Source organism: Schistocerca piceifrons, chromosome 3 (assembly GCF_021461385.2).
Source record: "Schistocerca piceifrons isolate TAMUIC-IGC-003096 chromosome 3, iqSchPice1.1, whole genome shotgun sequence".
Classification (NCBI taxonomy): domain Eukaryota; kingdom Metazoa; phylum Arthropoda; class Insecta; order Orthoptera; family Acrididae; genus Schistocerca; species Schistocerca piceifrons.
The window spans coordinates 873,268,633-873,296,098 of NC_060140.1; the positions used below are offsets into that span (position 1 = coordinate 873,268,633).

General features: G+C 40.5%; 1 protein-coding gene and 1 non-coding gene across 2 annotated transcripts in view; both read right to left on the reverse strand.

Annotated features, from left to right (window-relative positions):
• Positions 1 to 27,466, reverse strand: part of LOC124789677 (exportin-5) — a 200,615-nt gene that overhangs the window by 85,192 nt on the left and 87,957 nt on the right. The window contains exons 7-11 of the mRNA XM_047257112.1: positions 20,997 to 21,248; positions 18,346 to 18,621; positions 15,635 to 16,066; positions 9,678 to 9,870; positions 4,708 to 4,955 (exon numbers count right to left, since the gene is read on the reverse strand). Coding sequence (XP_047113068.1) covers positions 4,708 to 4,955; positions 9,678 to 9,870; positions 15,635 to 16,066; positions 18,346 to 18,621; positions 20,997 to 21,248 — 1,401 coding nt within the window. The remainder of the gene's footprint in view (positions 1 to 4,707; positions 4,956 to 9,677; positions 9,871 to 15,634; positions 16,067 to 18,345; positions 18,622 to 20,996; positions 21,249 to 27,466) is intronic.
• Trnat-ugu lies at positions 1,476 to 1,550 on the reverse strand. The gene has a single exon. It is a non-coding gene; the product is annotated as a tRNA-Thr (tRNA).

Below are 27,466 nucleotides of genomic sequence, written 5' to 3' on the forward strand. Positions count from 1 at the left end.
TTCTGCTAGGTTCACAGGAGAGCTTCTGTGAAGTTTGAAAGATAAGAGATGAGGTACTGGCAGAAGTAAAGCTGCGATGAGGGGGCATGAGTCATGCTTGGGTAGCTCAGAAGGTAGAGCACTTGCCTGTGAAAGGCAAAGGTCCCGAGTTCGAGTCTTGGTCTGGTACACAGTTTTAATCTGTCGGAAAGTTTCATATCAGCACACACTCCACTGCAGAGTAAAAATCTCATTCTGGAATCTACAGGTTTGTTTGAACACCACAGTGCTTTAATTTGCAGGTTGTATGCATTTGCCTTCATCTTTAAACTGATTTACCACATCAGTTATAATGGGACATGCAATTTATGTGGCCTCCAAACTACAGTGGCATTTCCTGAGGTGAAAGACATACTAAATGACAAAAAAACATGGCAGAACCAACTGAGGATCGAATGCCAGCACTTTGGATCTGTAGTGTGTCACTTACGCACTGAGCTACACAGCAATATTCTCATGAATGGTATGCAGAACAAAAGACTGCCAGAATCTTTGCTTTGTTCTTAAATTTCTTAAGTTTGGGCATCACAGTCATTATACAAAATGTTGGAGGAAGCAATAGGTTTCTTGATCCATTTTGGACATGGACTCACAGAATTTTGTGAGTAAGACACTCCATAATGCACAATCTCTCTTGCAATGTCTCCCACTTCAGTTCATTAATCACTCCCATAACACCATCACACTAACCAAGCAATGACAAATTACCACTCTGATTAAGCAATCTGGTGACAAACTCACCAAGCAATGACAAATCATCACTCTGATTAAGCAATCTGGTGACAAACTCATACACATAAAGAGTGGAGTCTTTGAAAACTGTGATATACATACGAAAGTGTAAATAACAAGAATAAGAAACTTCACTAGGATGCAACACGCAAGAAAAAGACGTAAAATTCACAGATACATTTTTCTGTCACACTGACTTTACAATGAAAGTTCAATTGCCAAATAAAATCCAGAAGATGAAGCTGTTCTTTGAAATGTACATTGCTGAACAAAATGCAATATTGACAGTAGAAGCACTTTATTACCAGATTTTTTTGTTCATTTCACTTTCTCAGTTTTGCCAAAAATTGCTAACACGAAATTAAGATGCCCTATTTCAACAGCAGCAATGAAATAAGTTTGCTGTCATTCGTAACATATAAGAAGCAAGGTATGCCCCTTATTCAAGGTAGGAAACAAAATGGGTAAATGGGAAGAAAGGAAAGAGAGAGAATTTTTATAATATTAATCACCAGCACATATCCTCCAGACTTTACAAAAAATGGCTCTGAGCACTATGGGAGTTAACATCTGAGGTCATCAGTCCCATAGAACTTAGAACTACTTAAACCTCACTAACCTAAGGACATCATATGATAATTAAATAGACACCCTAGCTGCAAACAGGCGTTGATATACTTCACTGGGGACATGTTGAAAATGTGTGCCCCGACCGGGACTCGAACTCGGGATCACCTGCTTACATGGCAGACGCTCTATCCATCTGAGCCACCGAGGGCACAGAGGATAGTGCGTCTGCAGGGACTTATCCCTTGCACGCTCCCCGTGAGATTCACATTCCCAACATGTCCACACCACTACATTCGTAGTGCGCCTAATAGATGTTTCTAGCAAAGCTGCATGGTTATCCACGGTAACTGTTCTTTCGGGAACAGATACTACTGTCATATATAGTCTAAGGACATCACACACATCCGTGCCTGAGGCACGATTCGAACCTGCGACCATACCAGTCACGTGGTTCCGCACTGAAGCACGCAGAACTGTTCGGCCACAGCAGCCGGCTCCAGACGTTACACTAAAAGTGAAAACTGATTACTGGTTCCATTTTCAGCATGGTGTTTTAACATCTATAAGTGACTGATGATATTCAATGCTCTCACTGTTTGAACTCTTAATAATCATTCATCATCTGCACATTCTGTGAGTGATGATCTTTGACACAATCAGTGCCTGTACTCCAGAGTTGTGACAGCATATTGATGATCACAGTAGCATGTGAAGCGGACCAAACCAATTTTCAAAATGTTACAAGAGCGGTCACAGCTGGAACAGCTCGCTGAAAACAGGAATCCGTACAAACACCAATAGTTGAAATACATGCTAAAAACTGAACTGATAATCCTGTTGAATATCCAGAAATTTATGCTACTTAAGACCTTTTTGGAATAACAAATGTTGCTGAAGTTCTCGTGCAGTGCATCATATAACCCTGAAACTTTGCACATATAACCCTGAAACTCTGCTATACGAGGGGTGTTTGAAAAGTCCATGCAAAAATAAAAACTACTTACGTGTTTGGGGTAAACCTTTTTTATTTTTCGACAGTATCCTTTTAGACTTATACACTTTGTCCAACGCTGTTCTAATCTGTTGATCTATTCCGAATAATAGGAATTGTCCAAGTCTGCAAAATAGCTATTAGTTGCTGCAATCACCTCCTCGTTTGAATAAAATCTTTGTCCCGCCAGCCATTTCTTCAAATTGGGGAACAAATAGTAGTCCGAGGGAGCCAAGTCTGGAGAATAGAGGGGATGTGAAACGAGTTCAAATCCTATTTCCATTGATTTTGTGACCACAACTGCTGAGGTGTGTGCTGGTGCATTGTCATGATGGAAAAGGGCTTTTTTTTTTTTTTTTTCAGTCCATTCGCCGGTGTTTTTCTTGCAGCTCGGTTTTCAAACAGTCCAATAACAATGAATAATATGCACCTGTAATAGTTTTACCCTTTTCCAGGTAGTCGGTGAGGATTATTGCTTATGAATCCCAAAAGACAGTCGCCATAACTTTTCCAGCCAAAGGAATGGTCTTCGCCTTTTGTCGTGCTGATTCTCCTTTGGTAACCCATTGTTTAGTTTGTTCTTTGGTCTCAGGAGTATAGTAATGTATCCATGTTTCATCCACAGTGACAAAGTGATGCTTAAAGTCCTGCGGATTCTTTCTGAACAGCTGCAAACCATCCTTGCAACACTTCATACGATTCCGTTTTTGGTCAAGCGTGAGCAATCGCAGAACCCATCTCACGGATAGCTTTCTCATGTCCAAATGCTTATGCAAAATATTATGTACCCATTCATTCGAGATGCCCACAGCACTAGCAATCTCATGCACCTAAACTCTTCTGTCACCCATCACTATATCATGGATTTTATCAATGATTTCTGGAATCAAAAATGTTCAGCATCACTTGTGCCCATAGGACCACTCTGAAAATTTTGAAACCACTTATAAACAGTTCTAATCGAAGGTGCAGAGCCACTGTAATGTTTATCAAGCTTCTCTTTAGTCTCCTGAGGCATTTTGCCATTCTTAAAGTAATGTTTAATCACCAAACGAAATTCTTTTTCATCCATTTTTTGACAATCACTCAACTTCCTTGATTCAAACGAATGCCAAACACAAATAAATAGACCAATATGGCTGAAACTTGGTGTGCGTTCTTTCCAAAGATGCTACTAACTAAACATGACCTCGATACTTGCCGTGGTGCCATCTCTTGGACTTTGCAGAGACTTTTCAAATGCCCCTCGTATTTCAGTGGGTCAGGTTTTCTTCACTTTCAAACTATATTGACTGTCCACTTAACATCAAGACAGGAGGTAAACAATCTTTCTTCTTGTTTCTTTTTTTTCCCACTATACTCCAACAACCAACCCAGTAGTCTTCACCACTTACAAGCACCATCTTAAATACCTCTTCCAGGATCTGACCAAACTGACTATGCCTGTTGCCACATCATAGCACAGAAAAATGGAATCAACAATCTTGGACACATCAAAGTCTGGGTGCAAGTAACAGCATGCAGAATTACATACCAACAAAATATTATTACAATGCTGACATTTCTAATAATTACAGAAACCAATGTACGGAAGCCATTATTGTGAAACCACCCACACACACAGTAAAACCACACAAAAAAAACGGTGATGCTTGCCTTGTTAAAGTTATTTCAGTAGCTACCATCCCACCCCCTCCCCCAAAGACATCACCCTGTCATCCAGCACCAACACACACACACACACACACACACACACACACAGAGAGAGAGAGAGAGAGAGAGAGAGAGAGAGAGAGAGAGAGAGAAGGAGGGGATGGCGACAGAAGAAGTTATGTCAGTTACATCGCTAGTGATGACTAATTTTTCAGTGAAATGTGAGAATCGAAGTGGAAAGAATTTTGGTCATCTGCTCTCACCACACATGGACATCATAAATACTGACTCATGGGCACATAGTTGACTATTTGCATCTCTTCTGTCAAAGATACCTGTGATCCCTTGTATAAAAAATGAGGACAAATAGCTGCTCATGTGCAGATGAATGTCAGTGGTGCCTATGCACGCTTGAAAGATAATGCTTTTGCACTGTCCCTCGCTTACCTTCAGGTGAGCAGTTACCTGCCCTAGATTTCTACCTGCCTAGATCTTTTGTCTGTTGATTTCAGCCTGAAATTGCCAAGGAGAAACCTGTATCTCAGGTAAAGCCATTATAGCACATTAAGAAAAGCACCGTCTTAGGTATTGCCTTAAAACATTATAAACAGAGCAGTATATAAACACGCATTTCATGTTATTATAAAAAAACTAACAATACTGTTTTATTCTTCATAACTGCAAAAGACAGCAATATGATTTGGTAACATAACATTTCTCACCTCTGACAGCAGAGCCAGTGCTTCTGGCGTCCACAGCATGTTGAAAACACGAATCAGCATCAGTAAATTTGGAAGTAAGGGAATTAAATGGGGGGCAGCAGGATTCCGACATATTGGATTTCCGGCTTCTGTGTATCCTACAACAAATCCTCCCCGAGCCGCACGATCAGGGTCCTCTGGCCACATGCATCGTTTCACCACAGCCATGAACAGATGAATGCAGAACAGAATGTGTGATCTGTTCTGACCTGCACAAGTAATACCACAAAAAACAATACATTATGTGACCTGCGCAAGTGATACCACAAAAAAAACATTATGCTATCATAATAAAACAATTATATTATGCATACAACAGCAGCTGCTAGTAATATAAACTTTTAATAAAAAGGTCCAAATCACAATGATTTAATACAGAGGGTAAATCAAATATAAACAGGATTTCTACTAATAATAAAATTGTAAAACCATTGTGTCTGTCTGTCTGTCTGAATACACCAATCTCCAAAACCACTAGATGATTTTCGTGAAGTTTTCACAGGTAACTTGAGTGTTACTTTGGGCAATGTATACTCTCTTTTTCATCAAAATTGGATCATGGGTGAAAAAAAAAGGATATCGTGGTTTAAAGATTTATCTAAAACTGTCACGTCTGTCTGTTTGAACATGTTAATCTCCAAAATTTAATTAGTTATGTTTGTGTGTGTGTGTGTGTGTGTGTGTGTGTGTGTGTGTGTGTGTGTTGTCGAATTCCAGTTAAAGCCTTTTTGGCCAAATGCTTACTCGTTTGACAGTCTTTTTGTTGTGCCTATCTACAACTCAGCATCCCTGCTATGTTGTGAGTAGCAATCTATCCTTCTCATAATAGCATGGGCTATAGCTAACTGAAAACTAAAAGCCAAACAGAAGTAAAGCTGTGGGTACCGGGCGTGAGTCGTGCTTCGGTAGCTCAGTTGCTAGAGCACTTGCCCGCGAAAGGCAAAGGTCCCGAGTTCGAGTCTCGGTCGGGCACACAGTTTTAATCTGCCAGGAAGTTTCATATCAGCGCACACTCCGCTGCAGAGTGAAAATATCATTCTGGAAACATCCCCCAGGCTGTGGCTAAGCCATGTCTCTGCAATATCCTTTCTTTCAGGAGTGCTAGTTCTGCTTGGTTCGCAGGAGAGCTTCTGTAAAGTTTGGAAGGTAGGAGACGAGGTACTGGCAGAAGTAAAGCTGTGGGTACCGGGCGTGAGTCGTGCTTCGGTAGCTCAGTTGCTAGAGCACTTGCCCGCGAAAGGCAAAGGTCCCGAGTTCGAGTCTCGGTCGGGCACACAGTTTTAATCTGCCAGGAAGTTTCATATCAGCGCACACTCCGCTGCAGAGTGAAAATATCATTCTGGAAACATCCCCCAGGCTGTGGCTAAGCCATGTCTCCGCAATATCCTTTCTTTCAGGAGTGCTAGTTCTGCTTGGTTCGCAGGAGAGCTTCTGTAAAGTTTGGAAGGTAGGAGACGAGGTACTGGCAGAAGTAAAGCTGTGGGTACCGGGCGTGAGTCGTGCTTCGGTAGCTCAGTTGCTAGAGCACTTGCCCGCGAAAGGCAAAGGTCCCGAGTTCGAGTCTCGGTCGGGCACACAGTTTTAATCTGCCAGGAAGTTTCATATCAGCGCACACTCCGCTGCAGAGTGAAAATATCATTCTGGAAACATCCCCCAGGCTGTGGCTAAGCCATGTCTCCGCAATATCCTTTCTTTCAGGAGTGCTAGTTCTGCTTGGTTCGCAGGAGAGCTTCTGTAAAGTTTGGAAGGTAGGAGACGAGGTACTGGCAGAAGTAAAGCTGTGGGTACCGGGCGTGAGTCGTGCTTCGGTAGCTCAGTTGCTAGAGCACTTGCCCGCGAAAGGCAAAGGTCCCGAGTTCGAGTCTCGGTCGGGCACACAGTTTTAATCTGCCAGGAAGTTTCAGCCAAACATAATTTTTCTATTTATGGATTCTTCCATTACTCTTTGGTACAACAATTCCATATCTAACGCTGAATAACAAGTACATTGTTTTTGTTCTACTGATCAGTAGAGCAAAAACAATGTACTTGCTATACAATCTTAAATAATTTTTCTATATAGCTTCCTACTTTGCAAATACATTTTTCCAGTGATAACAAAGTTTTTTTTTATTTTTTATTTTTTTTTATTCCAGCATCATAGAACGAAGCTGGTTGTTTCAGGACCCAAATGCACATGAATTTCTCCATGCCTTGCTACCTACAAACCATTGCCCTCCTACAGATTCTTTAAGCAGACCAAACAAATGAAAATAGCAGTGTGACGGGTCCGTAGGGAGAATTATCAAGTTGAGTCTTGTGCATTTCTTCAGGTTTCAAGACCACTAAGAGTTGCAGTATTGTGGCCAGGTGTAGTCATGGAGAAGGATGAGCTCTCACATTGGTTGGTCTTATCTTTTGGTACCAATATACAGCCATCACCTTGTTCAACAACTTGCAACAGTAAGCAACAATGACTGTATGTCGCATGTGCAAAAAAGCTTCACCAGTTGAAGAAAATGGCTGAAATAACTTTGCCAGCTGACAGTCAAGTCTTGGATTTTACTGAGGTGAGGAGGTGGGGATGGGCAGGGGAGAGGGGAGGGGAGGAGAGGGAAGGGGAGGGGAGAGGAGAGGAGAGGGGAGGGGAGGGGAGGGGAGGGGGGGGAGAGGAGAGGGGCAGGGAGGGGTGGGGAGGGGAGAGGAGAGGGAGGGGAGGGGAGGGAAGATGGGGGAGGGGGAGGGAAGATGGGGGAGGGGGATAGGAGGGGAGTGGGGGGAAGAGGGGAGGGGTGGGAAGAGGGGGAGGGGGAGGAGAGGGGGAGGGGAGGGGAGGGGAGGAGAGGGGAGGGGAGGGAAGATGGGGGAGGAGGAGGGGAGAGGGGGGAAGAAGGGGAGAGGAGGGAAGAGGGGGAGGGGAGGGAAGAGGGGGAGGGGAGTGTCAAGAGTAGTGGGAGAAGTGATGTGGACAGAAGAGGACAGGAAAAGGCAAGGTGAGACAGTGGAAAACAGTATAGAACAGGCTTAGGCCAGGAGGATTGCGAGAGTACAAGGTATGTTGGAGAACTGTCTCTCCAGACAATTCCCATTTGCTTAGATCAGAGAAACTTGTGCTGGAAGGGAGTATCCAAATGACCTGTGTAGTCAAGCAGCTGCTGAAGTCATTTGTGTTGAGATGTGCAGCAAGCGCCAACTGGATTGTCAAGATTGTGGTTTTCCAGTTTGCAGAGGCCGTTCATGTGAGTAGACAGTTGGTTACTTGTGATTCTCATATAGAATGCTGTACAGTAATTTCAGCAGAGCGGATGTATAATATGGCTGCTTTCACCTACAGCCCTGCCTTTTATTGGGCAGGAAATGCCTGTGACTGGACTGCAGGAGGAGGTGGTGAATGGATGTACATGACAGGTCTTGCATCTGGAGGTTCTATATGGGGTTTTGATAGGCCACTGTCAGTGGGTGTGAAGCAAAGAAATGTTTTCACTGCAAAAATCTAGTCAAGGAAAGAAGGTCCTTTACAAGTCCAACATAGTCGAAATTAGGCCTGTACAAAGTACTGAGACTTCTGCAGGGGTCAGAGTTTTCACAGGAAGAATGACAACAGTGTTATAGGATGGCTGTTCAGTCATAGTGTGTTTCACAGAAGGTGGAGGAAGCTTTTAAGAATATGGCACACAGAGTACATCAGCACGGCATGATCAGTGAACTACGATGGGTTGATAGGGAGGGGTGGGTGTTGGATCAGAGCGGTAGGCTGTTTCTTGGCTACAAGTAGTCCCATGCAGGACTCTCCAGCATATCCTACACTCTCACAATCCCCTTGTCCTAAATCTCCCCTAACCTGTTCCCGCGGCCTCATCTTATCTTTTCCCTTGTCTGTCCACTCCTCCTTCCAACTTCATCTTTCTCTTTGTTCCCCCTCCCTTTCCCCCTCTCTGTCTTCCTACATCTCTCGCCACTCTTCCTGTCTTGTACAGCCACTGAATCATTATCCAAAGCCCTGCCTCTCTCTTGCCAACCTGTGCTCGTCTCCTTCCCCAAACCCTCCCTGCCTTCACCAGCTCAAGCAACCGCTTTTAATAATCGAGTCTCAATAACCGTAGCCATGGGACAGTTTGTTTGGGTGGTTGTGTGTGTTAAAGAGTGTACACAAAGAATCAGTTCTCAAAATGTAGTGTGACTGCTGTTTTGCTTTGTGTGTTCCTGTGCTCCACATCGATCTGATGTAGGTGGTGAGTGGTTGCCTTTTCCTCATTTTATGTATTTTTCCATCCAGGTATTTCCATTATTATTCTGTCAATGTTAAAGTGTTCTTATTTACAGTTATTTTTCCTTTGATATGACCAAAGTTGTACTTTTACAGCTAAGCAATGTCAGGAAATAGGTGAATAAACTTAATTCAGTAAAACATATTAAATTACAGCAATTTGGACCGTTCTAATAAAATTATCATAAATATTCATCAAAGAGCTGTTATAAAGCAAACTGGTAATAGGTATGATAGAAGAAATGAAGAAATTCTGGTCTCCATAAGAAAATATTACATGAGATCGTCGAAGAAAATATGCAAAAAAAACCTGACTGGTGCAGGCAAAGAAGCCTTTTGAAGAAAAATGTTTCAAATACTGTGCTACAAATAACTATATGGAAGTGGTACACTGATTGCTGAAATGTAGAAACTCGCAGCATCTGAAAGTTGGTGCCACAAAAAACTATGAGAATGTAGAAGTTGGAAAACATATATCTGGTACTAGGCAATGGATACAGCATGTAGAAAGAAAATAATAAGGTAGAGAAAGAAATGAAACACTGCAACAAATCTTTAACAAAATTCTATACTAACATATCGTGATTCAGAAAAGTACTAGGCAGAAGGAATAAAACTCATACTGACAGACAAGGAAAATCAATCATGAGAAAAATATATCATGCGTACCATCTTTGAAACATACCATTTACATCATCACAACTCGGTTCAACAGGAGGGCGATCAAGGCCAACAAATGCCATAAACTCCTTAGGACCTTTAAAAGCCTCTTGGCCCAAAGTATGCCACTGTTCAACACCAGGTGCAATAATTTCCCCCACAAACCTTGTCTGACGTTCATATTCACAGAAATGATTGCTTATTAGCAGTAATGCCTCCTGAAATAAATCAGGTGCACTAAAATTAGCCACGACAGTGCAACAAGGTTTACTGACTACAAAAAAGATATGTTCATTTACATGACATCAACACATCCCATACAAAAGGCTTTGTCCTCAATGATTGATGACATTCGTAAAATAAAGAAAGCTGAATAATTTTAAAATTAAGGAAATATACCTGCTACCATTGCAACTCATTTTTCTTTCAACTGATCATTCATTCTTTTTTTATCAAGTTATGTATTTATGCATCTCGATTCTTCCTAGATACATTTTACTTAATTCACCATACATGGTTTTACAGATGTAAACTGTGCTTAACCTACTACTGCTGACCCATAAGAATGAACAAAAGCAGAGAACGATAACTTTTTTTTTTTTTTTTTTTTTAATTTTAGTTTATGGATTTATAAAGTTTTTGTGTGACTCGAACAAAATTTTCTTTCCATTCCCTTACTTCATTTATTGTCTCTGTCCTAAAATTTCCATTATCATAATTTTTCTTAAAGAATATCTTGTTAGACAGTAACTTAGTACCAATTGTCATAATTCTTATGTAATGGAAATTTCAGAATGGTGACAACATACAGAAAATGAGGACAGATAAATCCTAATTGGCACAGAAGAGCCTCATTTCACAATTATGACGGACAAATAAATAACACAAAGGACTGAAATTATGAACTGCTGTACTGTAACAGATCTAAGGTGTATAATCAATGCCAGTTTTGTTTAGAAAGATCCAGTAGTACCTAGAGTAATTATGCAAAGTTATTCACGTTATGATTATACTGTTGAAATCAGAAAAATCTAGTAATATCATCAGAAACTTGATAAACAAGCAAACACAATAAAACTTTTTTGGGTCTGTGACTACGTTACCATGCCATTATAAAAGTGGTATAGAAAGTTCTGACAGAACGAAGGGGGGAAGGGGGGAGGGGGGGGGGGGGATCTCATACCAACTGATGTTTGAGATACTACTGCAAGTTGCCTCCATCACTGTTGTATATTGACTACTGGACCAGTGACACTTTCACATGTTACATAGTGTTATTTCACACTGTTCCTGGAGGTATATAAGATCAAGGATGATGTAGACTATAAAGTGCAAGAACTGGCAGTGACCATATATACAGCAATAGAGGTGTTGATACCTATCAGAAGAGGTCATCCTGGAGAAGTACCTTGCATCTGGATGGATGCACTGTGGATATTAAGATGAGAAACATGAGGAATGAGGGAGCTGTATCATAGCAGAATAACCCAAGAAGACAGAATCCGAAGGCTGTATGGTTACACAATGTTTTACAGAATAATTACAGAAAACACAAATGGAACGATGAAAACATTTTGTGGAGACTAACTTGGAAACCAAAACCTGGGGCACACTATAAAAAACAGTCTATGAGAAAGCATAATCACCAACTGTCTCATCCATCTCAAAAGAAATTATGGAATAGTAGCAGTATGCAGGGTACAGTCAGCTGCCCTGCTAATCAAAACTGCATCCTGACACTGAAGAAACAGATGACACAAAAGAGCGTTGTCGATTATGAACAAGTTTATGGGAAGATTATAGGAATGAAACGCTTACGTACCCCTTTACACACAAAAAATTTATGCAGATAATTTTAAGTTTGAAAAAGAAAAGGACAGGATGGGGTCCCCACCTGAGTAATACAAGCCTTAAATGACCAATTATCTATCTACCTGTGTGAACTGTACAATGCATGTGTCTTGAAAGGAATGATCCCTGCACTGTGGAAGAATGCTGAGACAGGCGTTATTAGTAAAAGGCCAAAACAAGGTTCCTATGATACCCAAATTTTACTACCACATTATGGAAATGACAGATTGCTACTCAGCACATTGAGAAGGCAATGCGTCGCAGACAAGCACAACGAAAAAGATAGCTAAAATCTTAAGCTTTCAGATTAAGTATTTCCTTGAAACAGAAAACACACAACATTTACTCAAGCAAGAGTTGCGAAATAAACTGCTAACCTTACCAGTGCCTTTATTGACAAACAGTATTCTATCCAGTTCACCCATAAATGTAACTCCCGTGCCATCTCCTCCTCTGCCACCAGTAAACCTGTTAACTAGCCCTGATTAGCATGCCTCTGATAACCCAGTATCAACCTTGCCTTGAAAAGTTCACCACATCCTTCAGCAGGGCTTTGGTTACCTCCTGTTGAGTCTAGAAATGAGAGATATCCTACCTACATCACCCACAGTAGTATTCCACCATCCACCCAACCTACAAAATATCCTTGCCCATCCCTGCTCCTATCCTGTTCCTCATGGGTCTTCTCTTGTGGTCTCCACCTCCAACCACACTTCCTCTCTCTCCACCCCCCTGCAAGCATTCTCTCTCTCTCTCTCTCTCTCTCTCTCTCTCTCTCTCTCCTTTCCCACCCCTCTCCCCTTCTTTCTTCCCTCTCCACTTTTCTTTCCCTTTCTACTTCCTCCCCCTTCTCTGTTATGTACTCTACTCCCTGAACACCTTTCATATCACTGTGCACCCAATAAGTCATCTGTTGAAGGACCTGCCTTACATTACCCAGCTACACCCTCCTTGCTACATGCTCCTTGCCTTGTGCATCCTCCCCTACCCCTACCCACTTCCACCTACTCAGGCAACTGCTCTCAATAACCAGTAATCAAGTCAGTCTCATCACACCACGGGCATGTGTGTTTTGACGACTAGATGTGTGTAAGTGTGTGTGTGTGTGTGTGTGTGTGTGTGTGTGTGTGTGTTTGTGTGTCCTTTTGCTAGAGAAAGGAAATGAGCTCAAAAGTTAGTGAAGTATTATTTTCTGTTGCGTGTTTATATATGCAGCACGGATGTCAACTATAGAAGAGCCTTTCCTTATTTTATGTATTATAAAATAAAATTAGACACTGCAACTATTAGAATAGTAGTAACGAGATATTTAGGGATATTCCTGGATGAACATTGTAATTTTGCACATCATATAGAGGAGACAGGCAGAAAAGGTACAAATGTAATGCACAAAACTATAACCACTGCAAGTAGTCAATTTTGACTTACCTTGAAAACAAACAGAGCATACCACCAATCTACTTAGCAGCAGTTGTAGGATGTGGTACATGCTTTTGGGTTCATAGATTGCAGCTTGTGAGGCTAGCTATATTTGTCAGAAGAGTTCAAAGAGAAGTGATTAATGGGCACCTATTGCACTGCCATGAATGATGCATTGTTAGTAATCCTAGGGATATGCCCACTGGACTTGGATATGAGGGAAATGGAAGCCCTTTATTGGTTGAAGAAAGACAGTCAAATGGAAGTACGAGGACGGAACTAAGGCTAATACAAAAAAGTTAATACGAGATCACATATTGCAAATGTGGTAAAATGAATTGTTGGACACTTCAAGAACATGCAAGAGAACATATGAATTTCTTCCTAATACCATAGAGAGAGACTAAAAATGAGATTTCTTCACCTGTCAAGCAGCCTAATACAACTCCCAATCAGTCATGGGCCATATGTTGCATATTTGCATAAAATCAAAATCCAGATTAATGATAGCTGTGCCTGCAGCTTTGTGGGCACTCCAGAGCACACTTTCTGGGTCTGTTCACTCTACGAAGATGTAGCAGGTAATCGTTATCAGGCATTACAGATGGTGGATCTCAAAGCAGCATTGAGAAACAAGTCACCTAGAACACACTGGATTATACTGCACTCACAGTATCCAGGAAGGCCAAGGATGACTTCATGAGGCATTTCACCACAGGCCAGGATGCTGCCATTCTAACAAGACAATACCAAGTGATCACTGAAGCATAGATTCTAAGGCATTACTGTGAACTATGGAATTGGTTGTTACAGTGGAAATGCTGCTGCCCTATGCCCAAGGATTTCAGCAGACAATGGCTGTTGATTGGTGTAGTGGTGTAGAGGGAAAAAATCAAAATCCAGATTAATGATAGCTGTGCCTGCAGCTTTGTGGGCACTCCAGAGCACACTTTCTGAGTCTGTTCACTCTACGAAGATGTAGCAGGTAATCGTTATCAGGCATTACAGATGGTGGATCTCAAAGCAGCATTGAGAAACAAGTCACCTAGAACACACTGGATTATACTGCACTCACAGTATCCAGGAAGGCCAAGGATGACTTCATGAGGCATTTCACCACAGGCCAGGATGCTGCCATTCTAACAAGACAATAACAAGTGATCACTGAAGCATAGATTCTAAGGCATTACTGTGAACTATGGAATTGGTTGTTACAGTGGAAATGCTGCTGCCCTATGCCCAAGGATTTCAGCAGACAATGGCTGTTGATTGGTGTAGTGGTGTAGAGGGAAAAAATCAAAATCCAGATTAATGATAGCTGTGCCTGCAGCTTTGTGGGCACTCCAGAGCACACTTTCTGGGTCTGTTCACTCTACGAAGATGTAGCAGGTAATCGTTATCAAGCATTACAGATGGTGGATATCAAAGCAGCATTGAGAAACAAGTCACCTAGAACACACTGGATTATACTGCACTCACAGTATCCAGGAAGGCCAAGGATGACTTCATGAGGCATTTCACCACAGGCCAGGATGCTGCCATTCTAACAAGACAATACCAAGTGATCACTGAAGCATAGATTCTAAGGCATTACTGTGAACTATGGAATTGGTTGTTACAGTGGAAATGCTGCTGCCCTATGCCCAAGGATTTCAGCAGACAATGGCTGTTGATTGGTGTAGTGGGAAAATGAATCCAGTAGCAGAACCAACCACCCACAGTTTAGATGCATCCTAATAAATTAACACAAACAGGACAGAATTATAGCAACAACTGTAGTATTAACAGCTGGTTAATTATTTAAGATGTTTATAGTAGTTTTGTATTGGTAGAAAATAGTTGTATTAGCATTTTTTGCAGTATTAGCATTATTTAATGTTTATAAGTACAAGCAATAAATAATCTATGTATAAATTTTGTATTATCCACAAAAAATGTTAGTTGTATGGTCTATGTTAGCTTCCTATAAAATAGGCTGCAATGGTGAACAATAAATAATATAACAACAAAAATTCAATTACATTATATTGTCTATAAATAAGATCCAAATGTAGCACAGGCCCAATAGCAAATAAATCACCCTCATGATGGCTATTTGAACAGTGGCCAATATGTTGGTCTATGTAACATGCAACAGATGACAAAATGGTTACGCACAAGAAAAAGAGTTTTATTCAAGATGTCAATGGCCACAGAAACTGATTTTCACATATGCACAAAGAAGTTACTGTCTCTTCTTAGGCACTGAAATCAACAAAATTAAATATCAAGTCTTTGGCAACAGCAATTCCAATGTAATGGTAGCCCACATAGTGGTTAATATTATTAAATCTGTAAGTCAAGGAAGATCTTTCTAAACTCATAGTCAGGAGATGTTCAGAGTGTGAGGAGCAGAGCCTCATTATGTAACAATGGTGAGAGAATAGGGAAGGCAGCAGGGGATCTTTCTTTTCATATTATCACTTGTCAAAAACTCAAGTTCATATCACAAACCGCTTACGATATATATTTAAATACTGGGGAAGCAATGCTCTGTATCATACAAAAATAACCAAAAAACAACTGTCCATACAACAGAATGCCCACTTCCCCGTCACTCAGTATGTGTGATTCAATAATGAATCCTGCATAAATCAACTCAGTATTTAGTATCTGTCAGGATGACAGCCAGGGATGTTATGTAACTATTCAGATTTGAGCCCAAACGCTTACCTGTAGCAGCACCTTCTCTAGACGTGACAATTGTGAAGGGTCGTTATTCAAACCCTCAACTGTGCCATGAATTCTTTCAAACACAGGTAGCAACAGCAGTGGATACTTATGCCCTATTTTTACCATAAGGCTAGCAGCATGTCGGCGAACATTTTTCACAGCACGGCTGCGGCTGTCCTTAGCCTGACCTGGCACACCAAAAACTAGGGCTCCAAATATTTTGTCAAGCACTCGCGGCAGGAGTGCTGCACCTTCACCAGGTGCACCCATGCTCAGAAATACAAACAGTGCTGAGATGCAGGATAGCAGGGCCGACAGCAAGAGCGGGTCTGTGGGTTCATATGCCAAGCACAACTCCAAGAGATGGAGACCTGAACTGACACTTGGCCTCTCCTGGCACACCAGTATTCGGCTCAGAATGCTCTCAAGAACCTGGAACAAACAGCAGAATTTGCTTTAGTGAAAAGTTGTTAATGTGCAACTTCAGGTGGTTATTGAAGAAATAAAAACAACTACAGTAGGTTAAGCGGAACACTTGCTTAGTCATGAAGTACCATTGGTTATTAATGGACTGTAGCTGCCATTCATAATTACAACAAAGTAATGTAATCTGTAGAAACACAAACATTAGATCTACAAGTCTCCTCTCCAAAATGTACAACATATTCATTACAATTATCATCAACTGCATAGAATGTGAGGAAGGCTACATCAGTTTTCAATCAAGCAAAAGATAGGCTGGACTAAGAAGTGGAAATAAAACAATGAACCACTTGCAAGTATGAATTACTACTTTTTTGTTTTCATATATTTGAGAATTTCATTTCAGTTTTACAAAGTATGCAATATTGTGCAATTAAAACAACTAGTGACTTTTGAAAGTTCAACAAGGGGGCCAGGACATGACAATTTGTCCAGGTAACACCAATGATGAGCCTGCTCCTCCCTCCTGTACAACTAACAGGTCAGCAAGCACAGTGCACGCTGTTGCCACCTCGTCAGTAAACAGCAGTTTGTGCAGGCAAGCACCCACTCTTCTGTGTACCTCTGCTCTAATTGTGTATGACTCTGTGAACTTGTGTTATCATATTAATGTTATTTTGGCAGCAGTGCGACACTTTTCAAGGTGAGGCTCGTCATAAAAGAGATCATCTGAGAACATGTTCACTGGCTTCAAAGGTATCAAGTGTTAAGAGGAGACACCTAATCTGTGGGCAAGGCTGCAAATTTGTGTGCTCTGTGTTCAAGTGCTTTGAACTGGAGCATAATTTTGCGTGGGTCCAATTTTAGGGGTTTCGAAAATGGTGTACAGAACAACTGTTGTACTGAATATTCATAGGTACATGATGCTGCGAATTGGAAAACAGAAAGAAAAAAAACGCAACATGAAGCAATGAAGTGTCACCAGGTCGTTCTCACTTGGAAACACCAGACAATAAAATAAATTATGATAGACAGATAATCTACAAGGGTGCGATCCAGAAGGGTGCAAAATACAGATGAGTGTACAGTCATTATCAACCCAAGGAGCATCCTACAGAAACAAGTTTATTATTATTATTATCATCATCATCAAAGATGCAGAGTTACTTAATGGGAGTAAGCTGTCTCTTCGAAACAGGCTTCAAGAGACATATCTAAAAGAACAGACACCACATATATATAATTAAGGCAAAGACAGCTAATAATCTGCTCAGTGCAGGTGCACACAAGGCTCGAACTCTTATTGGAATCGGTGAAATGCCACAAGTAATGAGATTAATGGGCAGGGGCACTACATTAGTAGTGTGTGGAAAAGTTGAGAAATTGAATCTGATGGGAGCCATGCTAGGGTAGTCTGTGCAGTTGTGATGACCACTGTGTCTGGATGGCTTAGTGGTGAGAGCATCTGTCCAGTACACAGAAGACTCCAGTTCAAATACTGATCTGGCACAAATTTACAACTTTCCCAGTTGATTTCAAAAAATGGTTCAACTGGCGCTGAGCACTATGGGACTTAACATCTGAGGTCATCAGTCCCATAGAACTTAGAACTACTTAAACCTAGCAAACCTAAGGACATCACACACATCCATGCCCGAGGCAGGATTCGAACCTGCGACAATAGCGGTCGCATGGTTCCAGACTGAAGCGCCTAGAACCGCTCGGCCACAATGGCTGGCCCAATTGATTTAAATCAATGCCCACTCACAGCCAATGTCTGTAAATCCTCTGTGTCTTAATTCATAGTGGCTGTTGGATCAAAATGGTATCTGCTCTTTCGGACATGTCCAAAAGAACAGACCCCACATACATACGTTAATAATTAATGAGAAAAAAAGCTAACTGACTACAATATCCATAAGACAAATTGATTTTTGCTGTTTAAAGCTCGATACTACAAGCAAATGAAATTCACTTTGAAAGTGAGTAAAACTTTCAAAAAGATTGTTGCTCATAACCTGAAGTTCATCCAAATGCATAATGAATATAATTACACTAGGATCAATACATAACAACAGCTTATAATAAAAAAGACATAGTTTTTTCCTCTCTTTAGCAGTTTGTCCCCCAGTGCACATGTAATCCAAACAAAATAAAATGAACAATTATGTGCAAACAGTGTAAATACATAATTTTTTTTATTCTAGTCTTGCAGACATGAAAAACATTTAAATGCTACGTAGCACTTCGAGGATGAGAAACATTTTTTGCTCATGATGTAATCCCACCTGAGACAGTGCTTCCCATTCCAGAAATGTTGGTGAATTAATATTGCATTCCACTTCTGGTTCTTCTTTAGATTTCTGAATGCGCATCTTGAGCCATTCTTCCACAAATCCAAATGTAACAAGAGGAGCCACCATTGTTGCCTGCCGAAAGGTGTCCAACATATCTGACCTGCAGCGGTGAAAGAAGGAAGAAAACTCCTCGTCACTATCAAAGTCGAGGGATGAATATGCTGCAATGTCAGCATTTGGGCCATTGCGATAGGAAGGATACCCAACCTGAAAAATCGCTAAATGAATCTATTTATACTTTCATAACAGTATCACATATTCACTCAAAAATGTGTAGGGCTCTGGCAAGATAGCAAGACAAACTAGCTGTTCTACTAAAATAATTGCCAATGTATTCAAGATAAAATATATGGAATAGATAAGTAAGGTCCAATATGTAATATAATGGAAATGCAACCACTCCCCTACAGCAGATCTGAGTGCGGAGCTCAGTAACACATGAAAGAAAACAGCATTCACAGTAGCTTTACAGCATTAGTGCTTTTTCCAGGTACAGCACACACTTTTTGTGTGTGAATGTGTGTTCTATTGCTGGAAAAAAAGCTAGTGCTCAAAACCTAGTGTGAATGCTGTTTTCTGATATGAGTTACTGTGCTCCACACATTGGTCTGCTACAGGTGAGTGGTTACCTTTCCCTTATTTTACATACTGCTCCACACACGAATTTCCATTATTATTCTAAATAAGATACAATGTGTTCTTTCATGCTTTTTCTGGCGATATAGAGATTTTCAAATTTTCAGAAGAGTTAGTGTTATCATTTCAAACTATGTGTTAAAAGCTCCAGTAGCTATCTTCTTTAACTGCATTGAACATAGGTATCTTTTGCTTGCTATCAGGGCTCCAGCCATACTAGTTATTTTGTGGAAGTGCTCGAAACTGTGAGCTACTGAGATCTGCACTTGAGACACACAATATGGTTGACACACAGAAACCACCAAAATACTGTGTAACATGACTACATTTACTCAGTTGCACAGCTGAAAATCTGGAGAGAAGATACAACTAACAAGTCTGCAAATGATTATATTAACAGGTTACACGAGAATGGTCAATGATTCAGTCAGTCAGTTCACTATTAAAAACAATAGGTTACAGGATTAAAATGAAATTGCAACAGAAGGAGCAATTTATTTTTGCCCAACTTGTAAATATTTTTTTCTTTATCTTGTTGCCTTGTTAAAATTAGCTTCTTTCACAAAAACACAGTGGGGTTTACACAAACTCATCTCACTAACATGCTAATGAAGTTGCAACTGAATTCTGAAATAGAATACTATTAAAGAAATAACTGAAGGCAAATAAGGTCAATAGCTTAACAAAAGCCCACGCTCGGCACACAAAAATAAACGTATGATTCCTTCACTTACGTTATTACAGTTCTATACTAATTCTCAGTTCACTTAAAATAATTACACTATTTCACTGAAAAAATCTGTGATTACTCATACATCACATTACATCAAAAAGTTCTGCATGTAGCTGTATGGTAAAATACTCTCCACTCTTCATGGTATCATTTGCCAAAAACTTGCTTCGATATCTGGAACCATTTCTGAGATATGAAGGGTGTTATGAATATTTCACTTTCACTCTATTGTTTGCATGCACCATTGGAAGTGAGTGCTTCACGTACAATCAATCTTTTCAGATTGAGGATTGATACAGATCTCATCTTAAGATTAAAGATTTTTTTTAATTTATTTATTTTTTTATCTAGCAAATGCAAAATCATAGCAAACCCTATTTTTCATTGCAAAGTATTCGCATTTCATGCAGTACCTTAGTTAATATATTAACTATGGTTATTAACGAAAAGATAGGCAGTTCATTGTGAAGCTAATGGATGAGGCTACAAGGTGTCAGAGAAACAAGTTTTTTCGCCAAATAGTTTCGTTACAATCATCTGAGAAATGTTGCAGTGCAGCCTGCATGCTCACACGTCATTCTTGTAGTGTAGCTGAGGCAGGGAGAGAATGTTTTGTTCATAGTAGACAAAGCTTACAGCTCAGCAGGTGACGCCACACTAAGGTAGCCATCCCTTGTAAAGAAGGTTGGACTTGCCTAGCACTGAGAACAATAATGCACTTCTATGCATGGACCAAGTTATCTCACATTAGCTCTATGTCGGTTGCTGTCATATGATTTATTTAGTGAACCAGAAAAGTATATGACTATATGTGATAATCATTTAGCTCTTCAGCACTATGAACTGTATATGCAACCAACTACCCTATGACTGTTCACTCTGATCAGCTACCATGTTGTATGCACGTAACGAATAAAGTAAGGACTCTACATGATATAAACTCAAAGTAGAAAGAAAATTCTATTTTATTTTCCAAATAATCATCTGACATAGAAAGGAATGATAATGGGAAGTAATGTGACTCAAATAATTTAAATTACATAATTATAACCTGCAGCGTCTACAATCTCATTTATTAAAGGGCATTATGGCAGAGACGAGCTACATTTACTTTAACTAATAACTGCAATGGTCAGGTCACAAATAGACAAACTCAACATAATAGTCCAAAGTATTTCCTAGTATTTAAGTAGACTCATAAAAACCTTTTTACCTTTATAATTTTGGGGCCAGTTGACTGTACCCATTTTGGGACAAATGTGAGGAAAACTGGATCCTTTGAGATGAGCTCGTGTTTAAAGAAAGACATCCACAGACTATTCGCATAGTGTGCCAGAGTGAGACTAGGGTGCTGGGTGAAAGTAAGGATGGCATCCAGATATAAAGAAAAGTTTGGTGGCCGTCCATTTGCACCATCCTCTTTTCCCCACAGCACACACAATTGAGTGCCCAGTCCCGTTAGAACCTGTAGAATATTATACATACATTAGAAGTCATACAAGAGTACAGTTTCTATAAACAATGAACATACGAAAAGATCCTGTTAACACTGTATAACACTATGTATCAAATTACAATAAAATAAGGGAAAGGCAACCATTCACCTATAGTGGACAGAGCACAGAAACACATAACAGGGAACTGCATTTACACTAGCTTTCGAGCTCTTGCTCTTTTTGTAGCAAAAGTACACACATTAACACACAACCACACAGATACCCAAATGGACACTCCCATGGAAATGATGAGACTCATTACTGATGATCGATTACTGAAAACAGTTGCCTGAGCTAATGGAGGTGGGGAGGGATTAGGAAAGGATGCAATAAAGTGGGGGTAACGGGGCAGAGACAAGGCTTTGGTACACAGCTCCGGGGCTGCACAACAAGACGAAAGCAGTAAAGAAGGTGGAGCAAAAAGAGATGTAAGATACCTTTCCTTTTACATGCTCTGTGTGTCCATTCCTGCCCCCTCCCTGCCATCATCAGCTCAGGCAACAGTTTTCAGTAATCAATCATCAATAATCAGTCAAACCATTTCTACAGGAGCGTTCATTTGGGTATCTGTCTGATTGTGTGTGTCTTAATGTGTGTATTTTTGCTAGAAAAAGAACAAAAGCTCGAAAAGTTAGTATGAATGCAGTTTCATGTTATGTGTTTATGTGCTCCATGCATTGGTCCGCTAAAATTGAGTGGCTGCCTTTTCCTTATTTCATGTATTTCTCCATCCAGAAATTTCCATTATTGTTAAATTACAATAATGCACACTTCTTATTGGTCTGATGCTCTGTTTAACACTCATCTTTCAATATAATTATCACCAGAAATTCTAACCAAATTCAGAATGACACTCATTATGGACTATCCAGCCTACTTCAAAGGAACATTAACAAATAAATACAATACCACATATTACTGATTTTGTATATCACTGGTAACTACAATTACAAATGAAATTAAAAATATTTGAGACAAAAGAGTACTGCTTATTTACTGGCTATTAAAGCAGGATAAACTTGTGCAGAACTAAGAGAGACACTAACTATAAACACAAAAGTGTCTTAGATTTCTAGTTCTTTCATCACCCAACAAGGAAGATGTAAAAAGAGAAGAAAATTCATACCAGATGTTGAATTTTTTTCTGAAACATTTGATTCAAGGTTCTGAATACAAACCCTTTTTCACTAGGAAGCAAGTGCTCCAAACAGTAACATCCAACAATTCAATTGTGGTACAAAGTGATAAGCATCATTATGTAAAACATTATGGTAAACAGAGATTAAGATTATAATGCAGTTTACACACATATATGTTAAATATAAATGTACACTTTCTCTTAAACCATACATCAGCATACAGTAATGACTGCATGTATCTTACGATGTATCATTTATGACTGAAACTACATATCCCATGTACTGTAGTTCTGTCTTAGTCCAAAGACTGATTTGATACAGCTGTCCACTTTAACCTACTCTATGCAGGTTTTTTCATCTATGCACATCTACTGCAACCTACATCTAGTGGAACTCGCATTTTCTCTTTTGTATCTGCACAGGATGCAATAACCCCACACACTACATGATAAGCACGGATACTTCAAGGGCCAATAATAGCCGGGCAACAGAACCCTATGAGAGGGAAATGAGCTAACCATATGAGTCCACCTATGGGAAACAGAGTGTCCAAACACATGTAGAGATGAACAAGGGAAGAACTCAGCACATAATGTCTGCTGGTGAGGATACTAAATCCCTGCTGGTGAGGATACTAAATCCCTCCCCCCTGACAGGCCCAGCCAAAAATGACCAGCTTGGGCTGCGATCTCCAGCGCAAAACCAGAGGGGTCCCTGCAGAACCCAACAGCGGACCAACCACCAAAGGAGGCCAGCTGACATCAATGGCACTGCTGGTAGGGTGGAACAACACAGAGGCTGCGGCAAAAGTGGGCAGCATTGGAAGCAAAGTAACTTCCATCAGGGAGGGGGAGGGGAGGCTGAGGAAGAAGGTGGATCAAAATTAATGGGCTCCACATCAGCAGGCACAAATGCAGGTTTCATTGGGGGCTGCTGCTGTATGTGATGGGAGGACAGTGGAGCACGGGGAGGGGGTGGCAATGTAGAAGCATGCTGCTGCAAGTGGGACCTTCAGCCAGAATTCCATCGTGACCCAAACTGCCATCCAGTAGACCATGGCGATGGTGTCCCAACAGTGCGCTGGCGTAGCTAATTTGAAAGGCAGGTCAGCTGCTCCCTACCAATATCCACCACAAACAACTGTCGAGCTTGTGGCCCACCATGAGACCTAGCAGCCACACCTAATACTGGCCAACGGACTGAGCCCAAGCGGCAGCCCTGGGAGGTAAACTCAGTGGTCCACAGTAGAGCTGTTAATAAAGAATCAAATTATAACAATATATCGATATCAAAATGACAATATCAAATGCCAATATTTTTATTTTATATATTTTTTGGCAATTTTGATAAATATTTGAAATTGTAATAGAAAATACTTTTACTTTCAAAGTGTGAAGGAGTCTAATTACATTTTGAGCTCTCATCATGTCCAGTCTTTCTCTTTGACTGTGTGAAGCAAGTATAGGTGGACAAAAGAAGAAGGCTGATTGCACTGCGGGTTGGGGGAGGGGGAGGGGCAGTGTGAATGGAATAACAATATTTCCAATGTCAAGAAATAGCACACCAGTTGTGTTAAAAAGCAGTTTTAACACAAGTAATGTGCTACTTCTTCAGAAACAGCTGCTGAAAATGAACAAAAACTTAAATGCCCAGACAGGTCTTTGCTGTGGGTGGAGTCAAGTGAGGGGAAATATGACGTAATCAGTGCTATCAACAGAAGCTGGCTTCACCATGCAATTTTCCTACATCAGCATGAAAAAAGTTTATTTCGACACATAGCCAATGACAAATTAAGAAAATAAAATATGAGAGATTAACTGCAATCAAATATTGCAAGACAGTGCATTATGAACACCTTTGTTAATTAGCAGTACAACAGTCGAGCAAAAAAGTATTGTAATACAACCTTTTCATCTGCACAAAGCCCGAGTATTAACTGACAAATTTTCAAATTAGGTATTTTTCTTTCAATTCTTGCTCTAAGGTAGATAGGCAGGCTGCTAGCTTGTTGATGTACAGAACATCTAACAATGAATCAGTACTTAAACAATGGAAAATCCAGAATTGCTACTCAACATATAGTGGAGATGCTGAATCGCAGATAGACACAATGAAAAGATTGTCACAAATAAAGCTTTTGGCCCATATGGCCTGGGTCAAAAATAGACGACCAACACACACACACACACATACACACACATACATACATGCACACACACAACTTCTGTCTCAGGCAACAATAGCCACACTCAATAAATCAGTATTTAAATACACAACTCTAAAACCGGCAGAATATTTACAATGTGCAGCTGATATTTTTATAGGCTGATATGTTAATATTTTTGCCTTTTTGTTTATATATCAGGGCCAATAATGACACTTTTTCACATATTGATATATCGGATTCCCAATATTTTTAAAAATATCGACAGCCCTCGTCCACAGTGATTCGTGACGTGCAACTTGGGGTGCAGAAGATCCAGGAGACCCGTGCCACCGTTCTACCAGACTGCACCCAATGACCAGTGTCACCTGGCATGTACCGAGAAAGCTCAACAAAGCATCGTCACAGGAAGCAGCAGACATGAACTTCTTCATTTGGGTTGTAAATGTACACACAAAGCATTCCATCTTAGAGTTATATGCCAGGTGAAACTGAGCAATAATCAGATGTTAGATACCATTGCAAACACAAATGTCCTCAAACTCCCGTTGCACAACTTGCCGACTGTTGGCAGATACTACAGATATCAGTGTCCTGTGGGAGCCCTACATGGCAAAAATAACTGACAATGCACGAACCATGGCAGTTGACAATGTCAATGACAGCTTGGCTACACACAGGAAATTGGACAATGCATCAACCACCAACAACGACATAATGCCCAAAAAGAGGCTGGCGAAACCATCATGCATCCTGTCCCAAAGGTGCTTTGGGACCTCCCAAGGAGAGAACTGGCACAGTGCTGCAGACTGGTTATGTGCACAAGCCCTGCAAGAATGCATATGTTCAATGTCAAGACTGATTGCTGGCCAGTAAATGTAATGTCACGCCAGTGCCTTCATACAAGTCCTACCCCAGTGTGAGGCATGGAGCAATGGAAGTATGAGAGGAGAAAATGCCAAAGGAACAACCACACAACACTCTTGCTTAGCAAGCATGAAAACCCCCTGGACAACAATGAGCCAATCACACAGGAGAAAAAATGTATGCCATGTCTGATCACATCCAAAGAGATGTACTCCAGTTAATCCAACTGGACTACCTACGCCAAAAAAGGGGGTCAGCAGCCGTGACAGTCATGACATCACTTGTCATCAACAGAAAGCCCAACATAATTTGCTGAAAGCCCTCATCCAACGTGACCACGTGATACTCCTGCCAATCAAACCCCACTTCAGGCATCACCAGCAGCTGTGATAGTGCATCAGCACTGGCATGCTGGGCAGTAACGAATGTCAACAGCAGTTACTGAGAAAGAGGGCCCACTGCTACAACTGGTAGGCAGTCCTATCCAACAGTTTGGAACCAATGGTTTCCTAATTTGGAGGAACCCTGTCCCATACAGGAAGAGGTGGATCTTTCTAACTCCAAAAATAATACCCAAGCCATCTTTTCCACCAGTGAATAATCACACTGTGACATGGGAAAGTTTCTTTTTTCTTTAGTTTTTAAGTGATGGGCTGTTTGGTCCTGATGGAACAGTATGGCACCAAGGCATGCATCACAGGCCAAGTTGTAAAGGACACCCAACAGGGAGTAGAGTATAAACACTGCTTGAAAGACTGAAGAACCATCCAAATGTCATCAAGGTAATTGACACTACAGGGAATGTAAATTGCATCCAATAGCAACTGCAGGTACATATGATGCAAGTCGAAGCAATGGAAATACTATCGACGACAGTGCTACCAAAGCAGAGGTACTAAACACAGCCTTTCAAATTTCCTTCACCGAAGAAGACAAAGTAAATATTCCAGAATTCAAACCAAGAACAGCTGCCAACTTGAGTAACTTAGACGCAAATATCTTCAGAGTAGTGAAGCAACTTAAATCACTTAATAAAAGCAAGTCTTCTGGTCCAGAGATATACCAATTAGGTTCCTTTCAGAGTATGCTTAAGCAATAGCTCCACACTTAATAATCATGTACAACTGCTCCCTCAACAAAAGATCTATACCCAAAGACTGGAAAGTTGCACAGGTCACACCAACGTTCAAGAAAGGTAGTAGGAGTAATCCACCAAATTACAGGCCCATATCATTAACATCGATATGCAGCAGGATTTTGGAACATATATTGAGTTCAAACATCATTAAATCTCTCTAAGACAATGGACTATTAACAAACAGTCAACTCTGATTTAGAAAAAATCGTTCTTGTGAAACACAACTACCTCTTTACTCACATGAAGTGTTGACTGCTACTGACAAGGGATTTCCAATTTATTTCGTATTTCTAGATTTCCAGAAGGCTTCTGGCAGTGTACTACACAAGCGGCTTATAGTGAAATTGCGTGCTTATGGAATATTGTATCAGTTCTGTGACTGGATACATGATTTCCTGTTAGAGGGGTCACAGTTTGTAGTAACTGGCGGAAAGTCACTGAGTAAAACACAAGTGATTACTGGCATTCCGCTCTGGCTGTCCCTTACCTATATAAATGATTTAGGAGACAATCTGAGCAGGCATCTTAGATTATTTTCAGGTGATGCTGTCGTTTATCGTCTAGCACACTAATCAGAAGATCAAAACAAATTGCAAAACTATTTAGAAAAGATATCTGAATGATGCAAAAATTAGCAATTGACTCTGAATAATGAAAAGTGTGAGGTCACCCACATGGGTGCTAAAAAGAATCCATTGAACTTCTGTTACTCGATAAATCAATCTAATCTAAAGCCTGTAAATTCAACTAAATACCTATGAATTACAAATAAGGACAATTTAAATTGGAAAGAACAAACCAAAGACTGAGTTTTATTGTCAGAAAACTTAGAAAACGTAACAGATCTACTAAAGAGACTGCCTACACTATGCTTGTCTG